The sequence below is a fragment of the Archocentrus centrarchus genome, chromosome 16, assembly GCF_007364275.1.
Source record: "Archocentrus centrarchus isolate MPI-CPG fArcCen1 chromosome 16, fArcCen1, whole genome shotgun sequence".
NCBI lineage: Eukaryota > Metazoa > Chordata > Actinopteri > Cichliformes > Cichlidae > Archocentrus > Archocentrus centrarchus.
Window position 1 is genome coordinate 21467936 of NC_044361.1, and position 15030 is coordinate 21482965.

Sequence of the window (15030 nt, forward strand, 5' to 3'; positions counted from 1 at the left end):
GCAACAGGCAGAGGTGACACAGGAGCAACGTCTGTCAACATGGCCCTTCGCTGCGAGATGAGACATCAAACAGGAACTTTATCCCCTGTGATGCTGTTGAGGCAAATCGGTAACTAGAGCCATTTTGTCACGAATGTCTGCTTTCTCTCCACTCAGCTGCAACAGTATCCCTGTGCTTAACCAAGACCTGAGGCTACGCAGGCCAACATGCTCATTATCAAATTAAACAAACGTGCATGGAATATAAATGAGGTTTTCAGACCCCCACCCCCCCACAACCAATTAAACATGAAAATTGGACACTCCTGCAGACTATGCTGCAGGCCTGTAAAAGATGAAGCACAAACTTACAGAAACAATGAAAACTATAAAGAATGTCAGGTAAACAACAAATTGGGGACGTTCTGGTGTATCATACTGAGCGAAGAAATTCTTATGCTGGTTTGTATGGTCTTGTGAACCATAATGTTCTGGCTTCTTTTAGCCTTGGTGCTGTATAATCAACTTAAACAAAGGCCAATTTAAACTTGATTCATAATGTACATCGAGCTCCTGAAATGGGCAAATCACTGAATACCTGAATTACAATTTTTCAGAATGTCATGAAAGGACTGAACGCAACCTAAACCAATTACTTCCTACTTATGTCATACTTCCTGACTATTACACAAGGCAAACGGTCTAAAGTAGACTGCTTTAGAATAGATTAAATGAAAACATATGGGCATTGTTATTTAGTATGTACACTAAAAAGCAGTGTGCATTCCAAGGCATCAATCAGATATTCATCATCATCAGTTTCCCTATCAAACATTACAAAACAGGAATGCGGCTGCAGAAAGTTAACAAATGCACCTGGCAAAAATATACCTTACATTATTTTCTTTTTTATTCATCTTGATTCCCCCCTTTCACTGTTCTGTTATACAGCACCCTCATAAAGCTCAGGCTTAATCCTCACACACAGAGAAGCAGCAACTGGACCAGTGGATGCCTGCCAGCTCCATGCTCTCTGGCTTTATCTAAGGGAGCATTACTGGCCCTGTTTATAAAACAACACAAAATGTGTACCCACAGAAAGTGAACACACATACTTGGAATACAGTAAAGCCAGCACTTCCCCTCAAAGACCAATTAATGCCAGACTAGAAGGCCCCACTGAGGTCTACTGACTCAGCAATTCTTGGACACCCCTGCTCGAGAGGTTCCTGCATCACTGTGTCTATAGAGGGATCTCCGGTGCCCGAGTAAGCCAGGTGGGGTAAACTTTAACTCCGACAGTTCCTCTGGTTCTTTTCAACTCAACTTTTTCTCTTCAAATGAAAACCTTGTGTGCTCCCAGCATCTACGAAACAATGTCCAAGTGGGTCAGAAAAAAGTGAAAATAAAGAAAGCAGAGCTGCCCTCAGAGACATGAAAGGATATGATGAGAAACTCTGAATTTCAGAGCAACAACAGTTACATTTTAATATGTCTGACTTTTGAATAGTTGTCAAACACATCAGAAACACTCAATAAAACTAGTAAGAGCATTTTCAGCATATAATTGCTGGCTTTCTAACAGAAATTACATCTACTACAGCATGAAATGCTAAAAGGTGAAAGAAAATGCTAAAAAAAAAAAAAAAAAATCCACATGCTGAATCCATTATCCAGTCAATAACAGCATTTCATGTTATCCTATAAAGACAAGCCAGGGAATATGTCTTACAATGTGTCAAGCTTGACAAATGACTCAACACTGTCTCAATACAATGTATTTTTCCCTAAAAGATCAAAAACAAATTTGCTCTGAAATGCTACAACAGTATCCAAATCTTCTAGCCATCCTGGTTCTATGAGAACATGCCCCCCATACACCAACTCCAACTGCAGAGCCAAGAAATTGTGCGTATGTGTCCATCCATCACAGCTAGAAGACACACACAGACTACCAGGAACTGTGCATATATCTCTGAGCGCATGTCTGGTCAGTTTTTAACCAGACGTGGGGTGGTATCAGTGATGGGACAGGGGATTTACGAGTCACAGTCTTGTATAGCTGAGCTACATAACGTGGTGTGGAAGTGATTATGGCCCTTAAGCTCCCCTGACATGGATATCTCTTGGCTCTCGCAGCACTCTGTCAGAGGATCATGCTTTAATCTGATTGCAAAGACACTAGGTATGACACAGGCGCCTTAGGAATGTAACCTGCCATTAATATCAATTACAGATGAATTCAATTGCCAATAATCAGGGGAGTTCAGAAGCATTGCGCTACTCCCCTTCCAGTGGTAGGTGACCTAGCTTAAAGCTAAAATAGTGAAAGCATGATGAAAGCATCATTTTCGCTTGTCAGCTGAAGTTATTGCAGGAGGTTTATTTTGAGATAAACTTGGAAAACCCAGAAAGTAAAAAACAGCCCATCGGTTTTGTCTGGCAAGTCAGCTTTTTTTTTTTTTTTTTGTAGGTTAAATGCTTTGCTGTTGTGACTGCTGCTGACAGATCATATGCAGTAAAAAGAGGGCGAAAACAACAACAAAATGGAACAAGTAAAGGTGAAATCCCTCATCAAACCTTTTATTAGCTCAATAATCATCAAATCAACAACACTGAGCAGCGGGGGGGTGGGGTGGGGGTGTAATTTTGGGCCCATCAGCACCATAAAAACCCAATGAGCAGCACTGCCCTATTTTTACAAAATAATTGGCTAACCACCTTCACCCCACCCCCCCAGCCTCCTCAGACAACGCTGTGTGGGTTTAATGACACACATCCATACCAGCTTGTGCCAGCTGGCACAACACTGGCCCAGGCAGGCTCGGTCTTTGACGAGAGAAGAAGTGGACCACTTTAACCTCACAGCTCTTAATAGCCTCCAATAAGCTCCTAACAATTTCAGCTGGAACTGGGAAAGGCCAGCACTCCCAACTTCCAACAGAAACACCAAGCCAGAGTGCAGCTTATGAATTTCAAGTTAGACAAATAAATCCATACATGTTTGTGGTCCAGCTGACCAGGAACGTTCATGCCAACCTTTGGTTTGTGATCATCTGAAGCGGGCAGTACATGAAGGATATATCAACATACTGCGTGCAGTACATGAAAAAAAAATGTATGGAGCCAATAAAGTAAATGTCCAAAGAAAATGTATGAACCAGAAATTAACCTAACACTAACTGTGAACCTTTTCCTCATCCAATTCCAGGAGTTATGTCAAGCCAAAGCAATATCTAGCTACATATTACAGGAAAACAATACAGCTAAATCATTAGCTCAGAATTAAACTACTGGAGGGTCCATAAGTGTAGTTAACCCAGTTCTCTAAAAAAGAATGAAAGTAAAGTAACACAGAGATGTGGGTGATTACTCATGAGACGTGTCTAGAACGCAAGTGGTTACGATTACATCATTGCTGCCACTCATATGAATTCAATGGAAACTCCAAGATTTTTAGTCTATTAAAAAAAGGCCACCAGGATCACCAATGACATGACAAAAACAACTCAGACTTTACAAAATCCTACAACTGCTACTCCTGCCATGTATTTAAAAATAGAACAGATACAATAATTTTTAGTGACTTTAGTGGCATGATGTCTATATGAGGAAAACCGGAGTGCCCTTATCCTGAGAGACCCTCGGGTGGGGTAAAGACTTCCCACCTCGGTTCTTCTAAGAGGGGCAGGCAGAGTTCAAAATGCTGAGGTCCAGAAAAGGGATCATTCATTCTAGATCCAAAAGTGTATCATTAGTCAAATCACTTTAATAGTATTAAATTAGAAGAATATAGTAAGCAGTATATTAATATGCATTCCCAGTGCCAAGGATTAAGTACTGCATCTTTTCCCTTTCATCTTGCCTCAAGCTTTTCTTGAGGTCCTTATCTCACTACACAGTAATCATATTGTGCTAAAATACATCTGTCAAAGAAGTGTTTTTTAAGCTAGACTGTTGTAATCAAAAGCTTTTAAGTCACTCACTCTTAAAAAAACAAAAAAACAAAAACATTTTTATTTGTACTGCACAGCAGCTAATTTAACCACAGCAACAGGAACAATCTATTCCTGGACAATCAAAATCTGGCAAGCACCATACATTACTGTATCCACCTGCTAGACCGTGCCAGTCCCACTTTAGTTTTCAGCCTGAGTGGCTCTGGCATCAGTCTGAGCAGCACCTTTTGAAGTGCAAAGAATATTATGGCCAAGTTTTTAAGGCAGCATGTAGTTTTATTTCAGCTTTTTAAAATTTGGTACAGTGTAGAGAATGGAGGTGATTATTATCTTACCCTCCATCCTCCTGAAATCCCTCCAGTTCATCTCGCTGTTCTGCCAGGGTAGACTCCAGGTCCAAGTAGCTTCCATTATGGGACAGCTGAAGGGCACAGTCATCAGGCTAGACAGGAAAAAAGGCACAGTTAGCATGTATTAAGAATGCTGTGTTAAGAGATATTTATGAACATTTGACAGTGGTAAGCTGTTTGCTTCTGCATTGAATGACACACATCATAAACCACTTGTCAGCTGAAAAAAATGACACTGACAGAGAGACTGAACGTCTGTTGCAGAGGTTTCATGCACATTGTACAGGCGTACAAAACTTTATGAGTACATACGAATTACAATGTGGTAAGACAAGAAACTTTCTTTAAATAATTTAAAAATTTTGTTGTTTTGATGGTTCCATGGACAAATGTGTTGCATATTTTAGGTTTATGTCTGTTCTCCTGTGAACCACAGAAAGCTCTCTTATCAGCTCCCGTCTGTGCTCTACAATGAAAAACTGTGCAAAGTTGCAGAGAAGTCATGCAGATTTGAGCGAGCTTGGCAGTCTGGTGCCTCTTATCTCGCTGCGCTCCTGTCTGATAAACTATCATCGCACATGATGATTTTGCGGAGGAGGTATGATTTGTCTGGTCTTGAATGGTTGTCATCGCCTGACTGTGGTCAAGGAGATGAAGAATGAGAGCGACTGTTCACTTGTCTGGTTGACCTCCAAATTGGAGATATTAACCTATTTATATTCAGAGTCTGTCAGCTCCGCAGGACAGCAGCTCCAACGGTGAAGCAGAGGAAAGGAAAACAAATACTATTATGGGAGGGCAAACATATGACTTGAAGCACAGAGAGTGGCACTGCTCAGCACCGTCAACAATCAGAGTGTCTAAACCAACAACGTATTATATAAATATGCTGAACTCCAGTAACCTGTCTTTCTTGTGAGCCCTCACTTGGGCTTTGTAAAGCAACAAAAGGCTACGATACACTTCCATAAATACAATTTACATAGGCGGCCTGCAAGAATTTGTGTCTTAATGCACAACACATGTAAACATAAGTTTAACATGCAAAACCATGTGTCTCTTAAATGGGACCAGCTATTGCCTGGTCTGATGCAGTTCAATTTCCTTCCACATATGACAGTAACTTAATTAAACGTGAAGGAACAACGCTGGGAAAGACATTATGGCTTTGATCTGTTCAGCCACTCTGCATTACTGCACTACAGCATTCAAGGACTGTGTCGTATTTGAGAGCTGAAACAAAACATGTGGTTGGTTAGGATAACTTTCACTCCCTCTCCAACTCACTCTCACTCTCTGGCGCAGAACTGTCTTGTTTGCTGCCCAAACCAAATGATTATTGATAATATAAAAGATGTAGAAACAGAGCCAAACATCATCTTTTAAAGGGGACATCGGGGGGTGGGGGGGATGAGGCAAAGTCTATAGCTCATGCAGTGAACAGCTGAGGAGATCCTGCAGTTTCCAAGACATTTGCTAGGCTTGTTTGCTGATGTTCTTCAGGTGAGGCAGGCTGTAATATAAAAACACAGATGAATGAAACCAACCCCATCTATACTGCGCATAGTCAGTAGAGGGAAGCAAGCGATTCTCCAGATTACAGGACAGATTCTGGCTTGACAGGAAATCCATGCATAGGGGCCCGCGTTAGGCCCACCATTTTTTTAATGCCTATGGACTGACGTGCCTTTGAAAATAAAACGTGGGATAGTAATATGAAATGTAGCATGAAAGGGAAAATACATTAAATCATACTGTATGTAGTAACCAGTGGTTGGGCCTTAAATAATGCTCAACAATCCCAGAAAAAAACATTTTATTGATTTTCAGCTTTATTTTTTCCAAATGTGGTCTCCCTAATGTTTGAAAAGACATACCCCATATGACTATACAGTAAGTCAATAGTGGTTAGCCTTTTTGTCCATCCATCTATCTCTCTATCTATTTTCTTCCACTTATCCCAGTCAGGGTCACAGTCAGGGTCAATGCAGAGAGACAGACAACCATTCACATTCACCTAACATGCATGTCTTTGGACTGTGGGAGGAAGCCAGAGTACTGTACCTGGACAGAACTCACACAGGCACAAGGAGAACATCGTCACCCTCTTAAAATGATGGCCTAAGTCATTTTTTAACAAAAGTTGTATTTTGTTTGGTTGTTTCTGAAAAAAACTAAAAAAATGACTTAGGCCATAATTTTAACATATAAACTCCACTGAGATTCAAACCCAGGACCTTCTTACTATGAGGCGACAGTGCTAACCAGCTACCTATTCATTTCTTTGCCTGGTTTCATTTGGTTGTGTCTTTGGAGGTAATTACTGAGGTGATGTACTGCACCTGTGTCTTATCAGTTTAACTAACCATTTTAATGTTCAGAAGAAATCTGTATTTTGCCAGCGTAAGCCCTATCATTACGCCTGTGCAAATGCCACTAAATTTTAACAATAAAAACAAACATTATTACCAGTAAGTTTATTATTTTTGCCATTCTATATTGTAATATAGTATACTTTAAATTATACTTTAGGTACTAAAATTCATGGATTAGATAGCAATGCCAAACAAAATATTTGGACTCAGCTTCACTCTGTATCACAACCTGAACTACACAAAACACTGGGCTGAATCTGCAGCTGTAACCAGTAATTAGCCAACTGTGGAACCTAGAAATGCAGTTCCCCACACAGGGTTTTGACTTACAGACCAAAAGCAACACAGGCAAAAAATTCACAGTGAATTACAAAAGTTTGCCATTAACTAATCCCCATCTGTACACCCATCTTTTCTTCCATATATCCACAAATCTATCCTCTGACTCATGTCACTTTAGGCGCTTTTTATATAATCAATGTGGATTACTTCACAGGAATTACAATGTATAACCAGGCCATGGCGATGCACTTAAATGGCCCTTAATCCAGGAATAAGTGTTACCAGATTACCAGAAGCAGAGGCTTCTTTAGCTGTCCCCTGCCCAGGACTTGAACCGACAGTGGCCCTGTGATGGCCAAGTCCAGAGAAGCAACCACAAGCTCTCTGCTCTCACACACTGAGGTCTGGCCTCTCCCTTCAACCACCATACTGTGGTCCACTGACCAGGAAGGCAGTTAAGGCAGAAAGAACTAAAAATAAACACCATGCAATTTCAAAATTAAAACTGCTATCTCACTCCAAATTTCTTTATATTCCAGATGGGAAAGACATTTGGAAACCTAGCTGTAAGCAGCGATGAGGGGGGCCAACCAGTTCAGCAGGTCATAGTCTCCAGTTTGATCTCATCATGTTAAAAGTTTGGCTGCAAGCACTGACAGGACAGGAAGAAAGTTCTTTCTTTTATTATTTATTCAGACAAACAAAAAGTGGTGCCAGCACAAGAATTATTGATTTAAGGCAAACATGTCATCAGTTTGGAGACAAAAACACATGTTTTGGTTGCGGCAACGCTGCTGAACGGTAAAACGCTGCTACCAAACTTTTTGTGTTTCAGAGTGTTTCTGACATATGCCCTCATTTCCTCTTTGCTAGCTGTTTTGCATGAGCCCTAACAAAAACTGGGCATATTGTTTACTGGGCCCGCAACCTTGACCAGCTGCTGCTCGATGTGCAGAGAGGACACTTATGCCAAATATCAAAACTTTTCTATCCTATGGTTTTAGGGGCTGCTGTTGACTTGAGCAGGAAAAGAAACAGAAAAGGAAACAGTATAGATGTCTATATAACAACTGCAGTGGCCACTTTGAAAAAATTCACATTTTGTTTGATAAAAGTGGAGATGCTATTTGTGAAACTTCTGTGAAGGCAAGTCATTTAAAACACATTACACCTGATGCATGAACGAGTTACCACAACAGTAACCTTAATTTCCTGCCATGTCCAAGGCAACTTTTTCCGTGGATGGGTTCGTCTGAAAGGAGCTGAGACAACACTCCAAATTAAGAGAACCCCAAATCTGCATGACAATGTGTAAAAGAATTCAAAGGAGCTCTGACGGGCCTAAAGGAGGAACCTACATTTTGCAGCATTTAACATAACTTCTCATTATGGGAGAAAAAAAATGCAGAAAAACAACTGTCCCACAGACTGAAATTGGTAAAGTAAGAGTCCATTCTTTGAGACCTCGCTTGAATTCTGTTTTTATAAACTGATGCAAGGCCTCGGGGCCACAAAACCCCAAACTACAAAACACTGACAGAGAAGAAAGTAAATGAAGGAGTAATAAAGGATCAATTTGCCCTGAAAAACAGAATATTTGGACTAACTCGAGCAGATTTTGAAGAGCATTCCTACTCTGTCATCTGGTGAGGAGAATGCATTTTTCATTAGAAAACCAAATGTCTGAGTGAGGTGGGAACAACTCATTACACTCATCTACCAAAGCAACACAATAGATATCAGATAAGATTCACATTGCACAAAATGGTCTTCAGTTACCACTGAAAACCTTAGAATAAAGGGTACTGCACACTATATTACACAGTGTTGTACGTACATTGTACTGTACATTACATTAGACATAGTGGTATGGCATTTTCCAAAAGATACTTGAAAATAAACTTAAGTGAGTTGCCTGCCCTGACAGAGCTACGCAACAATTATTTAAGGTGTGACTTGTTTTTATAATAAAATAAAGCCTGGCAGCTGCTCTTAAGTAACTGATGTCTGACTCTGTCCAGCTGCCTTTTCAAGGTTCCATCCCCTATATAACCCAGACCAGCACACACAACTGATCTGAGGATTGCACACTAAAAATGACAGCAACATCTCAGAAACGGTCTACATTGTGTTATTTTGATCTGCACCACGTGTTAGCTGTGTACTATTTATAATACAATGACCTACGCTGTAGAGACAAGACACCCTTGCTGTATTTACAAGGTCATACTAAAGTCTCTTTTTCAAACTTCTGAGGGTGTGAATCAGAGAACTGCTCGGTGACACAGTCGCGTCATCCACCTGTTTTTGGTTATGAGAAGCACAAGGACTTCTCCCTCAAGTTATGTCTAACCACCGATGCCCATGTGACCAAATCTCACTAACCAGGCACTGCACAGCCAACCACAGGTACTCCCTCTCTGTCTGCTTTGCGGTGCAGCCAGCCTACAGCTAAACTAAGATGGTGCAAAGTACATCAGCTCCTTGTTTGTGTTTTTAATTTTGCCCACTTCCATTTCAGCGGAAAGCATCCCCCATGCCATGCTGCTGGTCAGACTGAGTAGGCTGCAGAATGAGAGCCTGGTTTGTGGTGATCCACAGCATCCTGAGGCTCCCATGACTTATCTTACCAGGCTGACTCAAACAAGATGGAGTACCACTCATCTGAATCAGAATGAATAAAGACCCAAATTAAATCCCCGTTTGTGCAACTTTCTGCCCAGACTAAGATGAATGCTCAATAAATAAGACTCAACCTCAGATGCTATGGTTTCTGTGATTTGTTTAAATTTGAAGGTCAGTAGATGGGGCTTCACAAAATCTAATCAAGAGGCAGAAATTTTGTCAAGACATAACTTTTGGAGGCCTCCAAAAAGAGGGGGGGAAAAGAAAACGGGCTTCAGGTCTACTTTTGTCACCAATTGTCTCCAACATTTTGGATCGTGGGAAGGTCATTGTTTGCGACCAAAAGAATTTGCACTGCTTCACCTCCTCAAAAACTTAGTAATAAATGGAGCCTAAAAACGGAGATACAGCAAAATGTATTCTACTTCAGACTAAAGAAAGTGTCAAAATACAAAGAAAATTTTGCCCATTCAAAACTACAGATCCAATCAAGCCAAGTGGGAAATTACCCTTTTTCATCCATCACAAACTGACCAACTGAGAATTATCTGACCCAGCCTCCTTTAATTCTCCAAATGAGCTTCAAGCCTGCCCACTCATGACACTGCAAGTAGGTCTCTTTTTCCCACAAATAAGTTTTTTTTTTCCCCCTTTGAGGTTAGATTTTCAAGCGAAGTCAAACAATCATTACGAGTGCAACCACAAATGTCTTTTTCCTTATTTGTTTGCGTCTCCTCTCTTGCCAACCACAAATAGGATCCAACTTTTTCCAAACTTTGAAGGATCACCTGAAGTCTTGGCATTGTACAGGTAGGTAATTGCTGTTGCGGTTGATGTAAACATTAACTGATGGCGCCCCCCCCCCCCCCCCCCCCCCCCACCCCCCATTGCCCAAACAATGGGTATCTAGTCCACTCCAATACCACCTACAGTCATCTCACCTATCACAGGACTGTCACACTGAGAATGCGCATGCAATAACTATATGAATGCACGCTGATGCCCCATCAGCATCCCCTACCAACAAAGTGCGTATTAAGACGCTTGGTCATTGGTCGATTAGTTTTGTTTGGTAGCAACCCAATCGACCTGTTCAAGCTAATTATTACCGTAGGTGTGGATGTTAAAATTTAACTCGTACACTTAAAGAAACGTGCGCAAAAACAAAGTCGAGAGGTTAATCATGTACTGCATACCTTTTGTGGGGCTTTGAGCAGCCTGTGGACTCCAGCAAGCTGATTAATCAGAGGAATATCTTCCCTGAAGGTGTACACAGGCGGTCTGGTGGGCTCGGGGAAATTGGTGCTGTTAAATGGATCAGTATCATCTAAGAACTGCACCCTACATATAAATGTAGCCATGATGTATCCATGCAAGGCGAGTTTCGATCATCAAAATGTGGATGGGGCACTACAAGTCTCTGACAGACGCGCAGCCTGCCCCCCCACCCCACCCCCCCTCTCCGTGCAGCGAACTACCGGCAGGTCCTCTGCAGTAGCAAAATCCTGCACCCTGTTATCCTTGGACCTTCCCCATTTGTTTCACCCAGCGCAGATGTGTCAGGACAGGGTGCGCAAAAGTCCAAAAGTAGAGATCCGGAGTTACTCGTTGAGATACCAAGGTTAGTCAGTGCTTGGTGGCATCGAGCGGATAGCCAGTGTCCAAGGGCATTGCGGGCGGTTGAGGTGCTGAGGCAGACTGCGGACGGCACTGCTACATTGGCGCCTGGTCTATGAGAAGCGGCTCCCTCCTCATGCATAAACCCTGCGAAGGGACGCGGCAGCCAGATCTCAGTCCGCATGGCGAAGCTCAGATTACACGCGCAATGGCGGCCCCCAGTGGGAAAAGCGAAAAATAGCCAAAACTGATGCCGATGCTTACAACTCAACATTAACAAACACACGTTAGAGCTACAGTAGACACCGAGCTGAAAACCACAGGGCATGCATAACAAGCAGCTTATAACAATAACATTTTTATTTTTTTTTTATTTATAAGCTGTCTACAAATACACCATGAGGCATATTTCTATATTACTGATTTTTTTAATCCACATATGCTTATAACTGGTCACTGATGCTTCAAAAATAGTTCACAAATAGGTAACAGATTAATGAGAACCAGAAATTGCCAAGCATTATTACAACCATCACTACAACCAGCTGTCTAATGTAGAGTAGGTCCCACCTGAGTCTAAAGCAGTTTTGACCTGTTACTGCATGGCCACAGGGCCTCTGGGGCTGTCTTGACACACTGGCATGTTGGCAGCACATCCTTGGGTGGTACGGGTTGTTGGGTGGGGCCTTCAGAGATACATGAAACAAGCCTTCAAGGCCTTCTGCAAGAAAGACAAGAAGGCAAAGTTCTGCTACTACTGTAGCTCTGTGGTTTGGGCTTGTTCCGGGCACTCCCATGAAGCCTGTTCAGACAGGGATTTTGAGATTTTAGGAAGTTTAGAGGCCTAGTCAGTGCACTGGGTTTTCAATGTTACTCAGATTGTTCCTAAGAAGTATTTGTGGTACATCTGTGGCGGAGGATGCTGCTGCTACTGAGGAGTGCTTTCCTTTAAGTAGGTGCCATCCACATTAATGCCAGGGGCCTGAGGTTTTCCAGCTAAACTTTAAATTGTTGTCTGTTTGATGTCAAAGAGATAGTCGTTTAAAAACCAAGCAGCGCTACTCAGCTGCTGTTTAGATCTTCTGTTTCCAGGTGGCAGCCAATCAGAAGTTGGCTTAAATGGCGGGTGATCTTAAAAGGGGAGGATTAAAACAGATTGTTTCATTCAGTAGATGAACTGAGGGGCTGTGCCAATGTCCAATATACAATAACCATAAAAGGCACTATTCTTGAAACATTTTGAGTTGTATTGCCAGGTGGGACAATGGATATCTATCTTTCCAAACTAGAAACTAACACCCCAGTAATCAGTTCCTAAAACAGTTGCACGTAGCACTAATTAGCAGTTAAAAGTGTTGTTTGTCTCTGTGTAATGCACTCATCTAGCAAATGCTAAATAAATGCTGAAACCTACCACTCAACCCTCTTGTCCAGCTGTGATCACTCATTTCTGGTCCAAAAATTCAACCTGGGTGTGGCCAAAATGCTAATGCTGAGGTTTTAAAGTGAGGCTTCACAAGGTCCATCATTTAAATACAGTCTCTGTTTGGTTGAATGTCTGAATGTCTGTTGTGCCCATTCACAGACATTCATATATAGACAGACATTCATATATATAAATCACAGACATAGCCACTGTGACCTTGTCTGTTGGTTAGTAAAGTCCTGTTGTGAAGCCTGATTGTTTCCATCATTGGAAAACCGGATGTGACAAGAAAGGCATGGATGTGACTGAGAAACCGAGGGCTACTGCATGCCTTTTAAAAAAATAACTGTGTATTTGGAGTATACACTGGAACAGCTGCAGTGCTGGCCACTCAACACCAAATTCCCTGTTTTATTCACCATCTCTAATACTGGGATTTTTCTCCATTACCCAAGCTATATTACAAAAGTTGGGCTTGTCATATGGACATGATTCATGACCTTTGAAGGAAAGCAAAACTCCTTCAGAAGGTCAGTGGGAAAGGACACTGAGAAAACAGACATTTAAAAAAAAAAAAAAAAGTTAATAGGTTACAATTTGACTTCTTGGTCAGCTACTGTACAGGCATTAAATTAGCTGTTTGATGTGTCTTGTATTTTTACAGCTTTCTGAATAAAGTTGCATTTACTTACACTGAAGGGAGCATTGGGTTTCCATCAACATTTTCTTTTTCAAAAAGTAGCCCACAAAATTGTGCTACAAGTGTTACTGCACCACTGGAGTCAAGGGCAGTGCTTTCAGCACCATTCAGAGTAGGCCAGTGGTAATTTTTAACTCCTTGGAGAGTTGTATTAACATCCACCCTTTGAAGTTTTTGAGTGAGTCTCACAAGAACAGTGACTTGTGTGCATCGACCTTTCCCCATCAGAGAATACAGCAGTTAACTGTCATGTTATGTCACATGTGTTACTTCTGAGCGTGAGCTTCAAAGGCAGCACACCTCCAGCTGATGCTCTCTGACAGCACAGCCTGGTCAATCCATCACAGACATCCAGTTCACATTATCTCACAGTGTGAGCCACAATTTACATTCCAGCACTGAACAGTGAACTGCTGTATCACTACAATACTACAGTGTTTGACAGATAAAGAAGGAAAAACTAACTGACCCGGGCCTGAAGGACAGGATATTGACCCTATCAGTAGCTGGATGAGCTGGAGGTGGAAGAGGCTGGAGACTGACTCGAAAACATACAACACGTTCTGGTACATGCTGACCTGTGTGGGGTTTTGTGTGGGTCTTGGAAATGTCTGGCACTTCCACTATCTATGTTAAAGTCACAGAGGAGGCAAGTGATGCTTTCACACAGTTTGACTACTTTTAATCACACTGCTTGCAAATGAAAACTCATTGGTAACATTTAATCCAGTGCAGACCCACTGGAACAGTGGGCTCTTTCTGCAAGTGTTATAATCAATATTACAAAACCACTGATGTAATCTTTACATCCTTTGAAATCTGTTAAACAGGAGATACAGTACAGTAGACCAGTCCATATTAAAAAAAAAAAAAATCAGATACTAGAGACTGTCAGAAAATGATTGCAACAAGCACATAACATGGAATTATAAAATGCCATGTTATGCTACACTGTGGTGACCATTTTTGGCCATTTAGGCTTCTCTGCTCATGTTTGGTGTCAACTTGCAGTCACGTTTGTTGATTACAAGTCAGGTTTCAAGGTTTAAGAGGCCGACATGTTCTTAAATGTACAGAAGAAGAAGAAAACAATACACTGCACTGGTCAAATCAATAAAATCATTTTGATAAGATTCTTAATTCACAATATTGTAACGTTAGTGTCAAATTATAGCACAATTTGCCAATTTACAAACCTTAGTAAATTACATTTTCTTTAATACAGCCAGCCACAAAAAAAAAAAAAAATCCTCTCTATGCCTTTCATTTGCCAGCTTGTCATTGCTCCTCTCGCTCTTTTTTTCTTAAACTGGCAATTAAGTTTCACTCTGTACTGTTAGTAATTCTGGCTCTAAGAGTTCCATGTCCCCATTTAAAGAGAGGTTAAAAAAAAGAAAAATTTATGATGTGAGTTCTGTTGACCAAGCATGTTTATGCAGGCTTCAGCTGTATGCAGGTTATAGAAAAAAATCCTATGTGGACAACAAGAGGATACTAATTAGCACTAACATAAAAATAAAACACTCGAATCAAAACAGGATAAACTTCTTGGATAGTTTGTTAGTGTAAATAACAGAGAAACCAAAAGTACAGATGTTCTGTATTTAAGTAGACGTACAGATACTTGTGTTAAAAAATATTCTAGTAAAAGTTGAAGTACTGATTCAACTTCTTTACTCAAGTAAAAGTGAAAAAGTACAGGCTCTGAAATGTACTC

At 41.2% G+C, this 15030-nt stretch overlaps 1 protein-coding gene across 2 annotated transcripts in view; it reads right to left on the reverse strand.

Moving 5' to 3' along the window:
• The window catches only part of fhod3b (formin homology 2 domain containing 3b), an 87550-nt gene extending 76578 nt beyond the window's left edge, over positions 1–10972 (reverse strand). For both annotated transcript variants that reach the window (XM_030750739.1, XM_030750740.1), the window contains exons 1-2: positions 10767–10972; positions 4274–4380 (exon numbers count right to left, since the gene is read on the reverse strand). In XM_030750739.1, the coding sequence (XP_030606599.1) occupies positions 4274–4380; positions 10767–10931 (272 nt within the window). In that variant the 5' untranslated portion in view covers positions 10932–10972. The remainder of the gene's footprint in view (positions 1–4273; positions 4381–10766) is intronic.
• Between the last annotated feature and the right edge of the window lie 4058 nt (positions 10973–15030).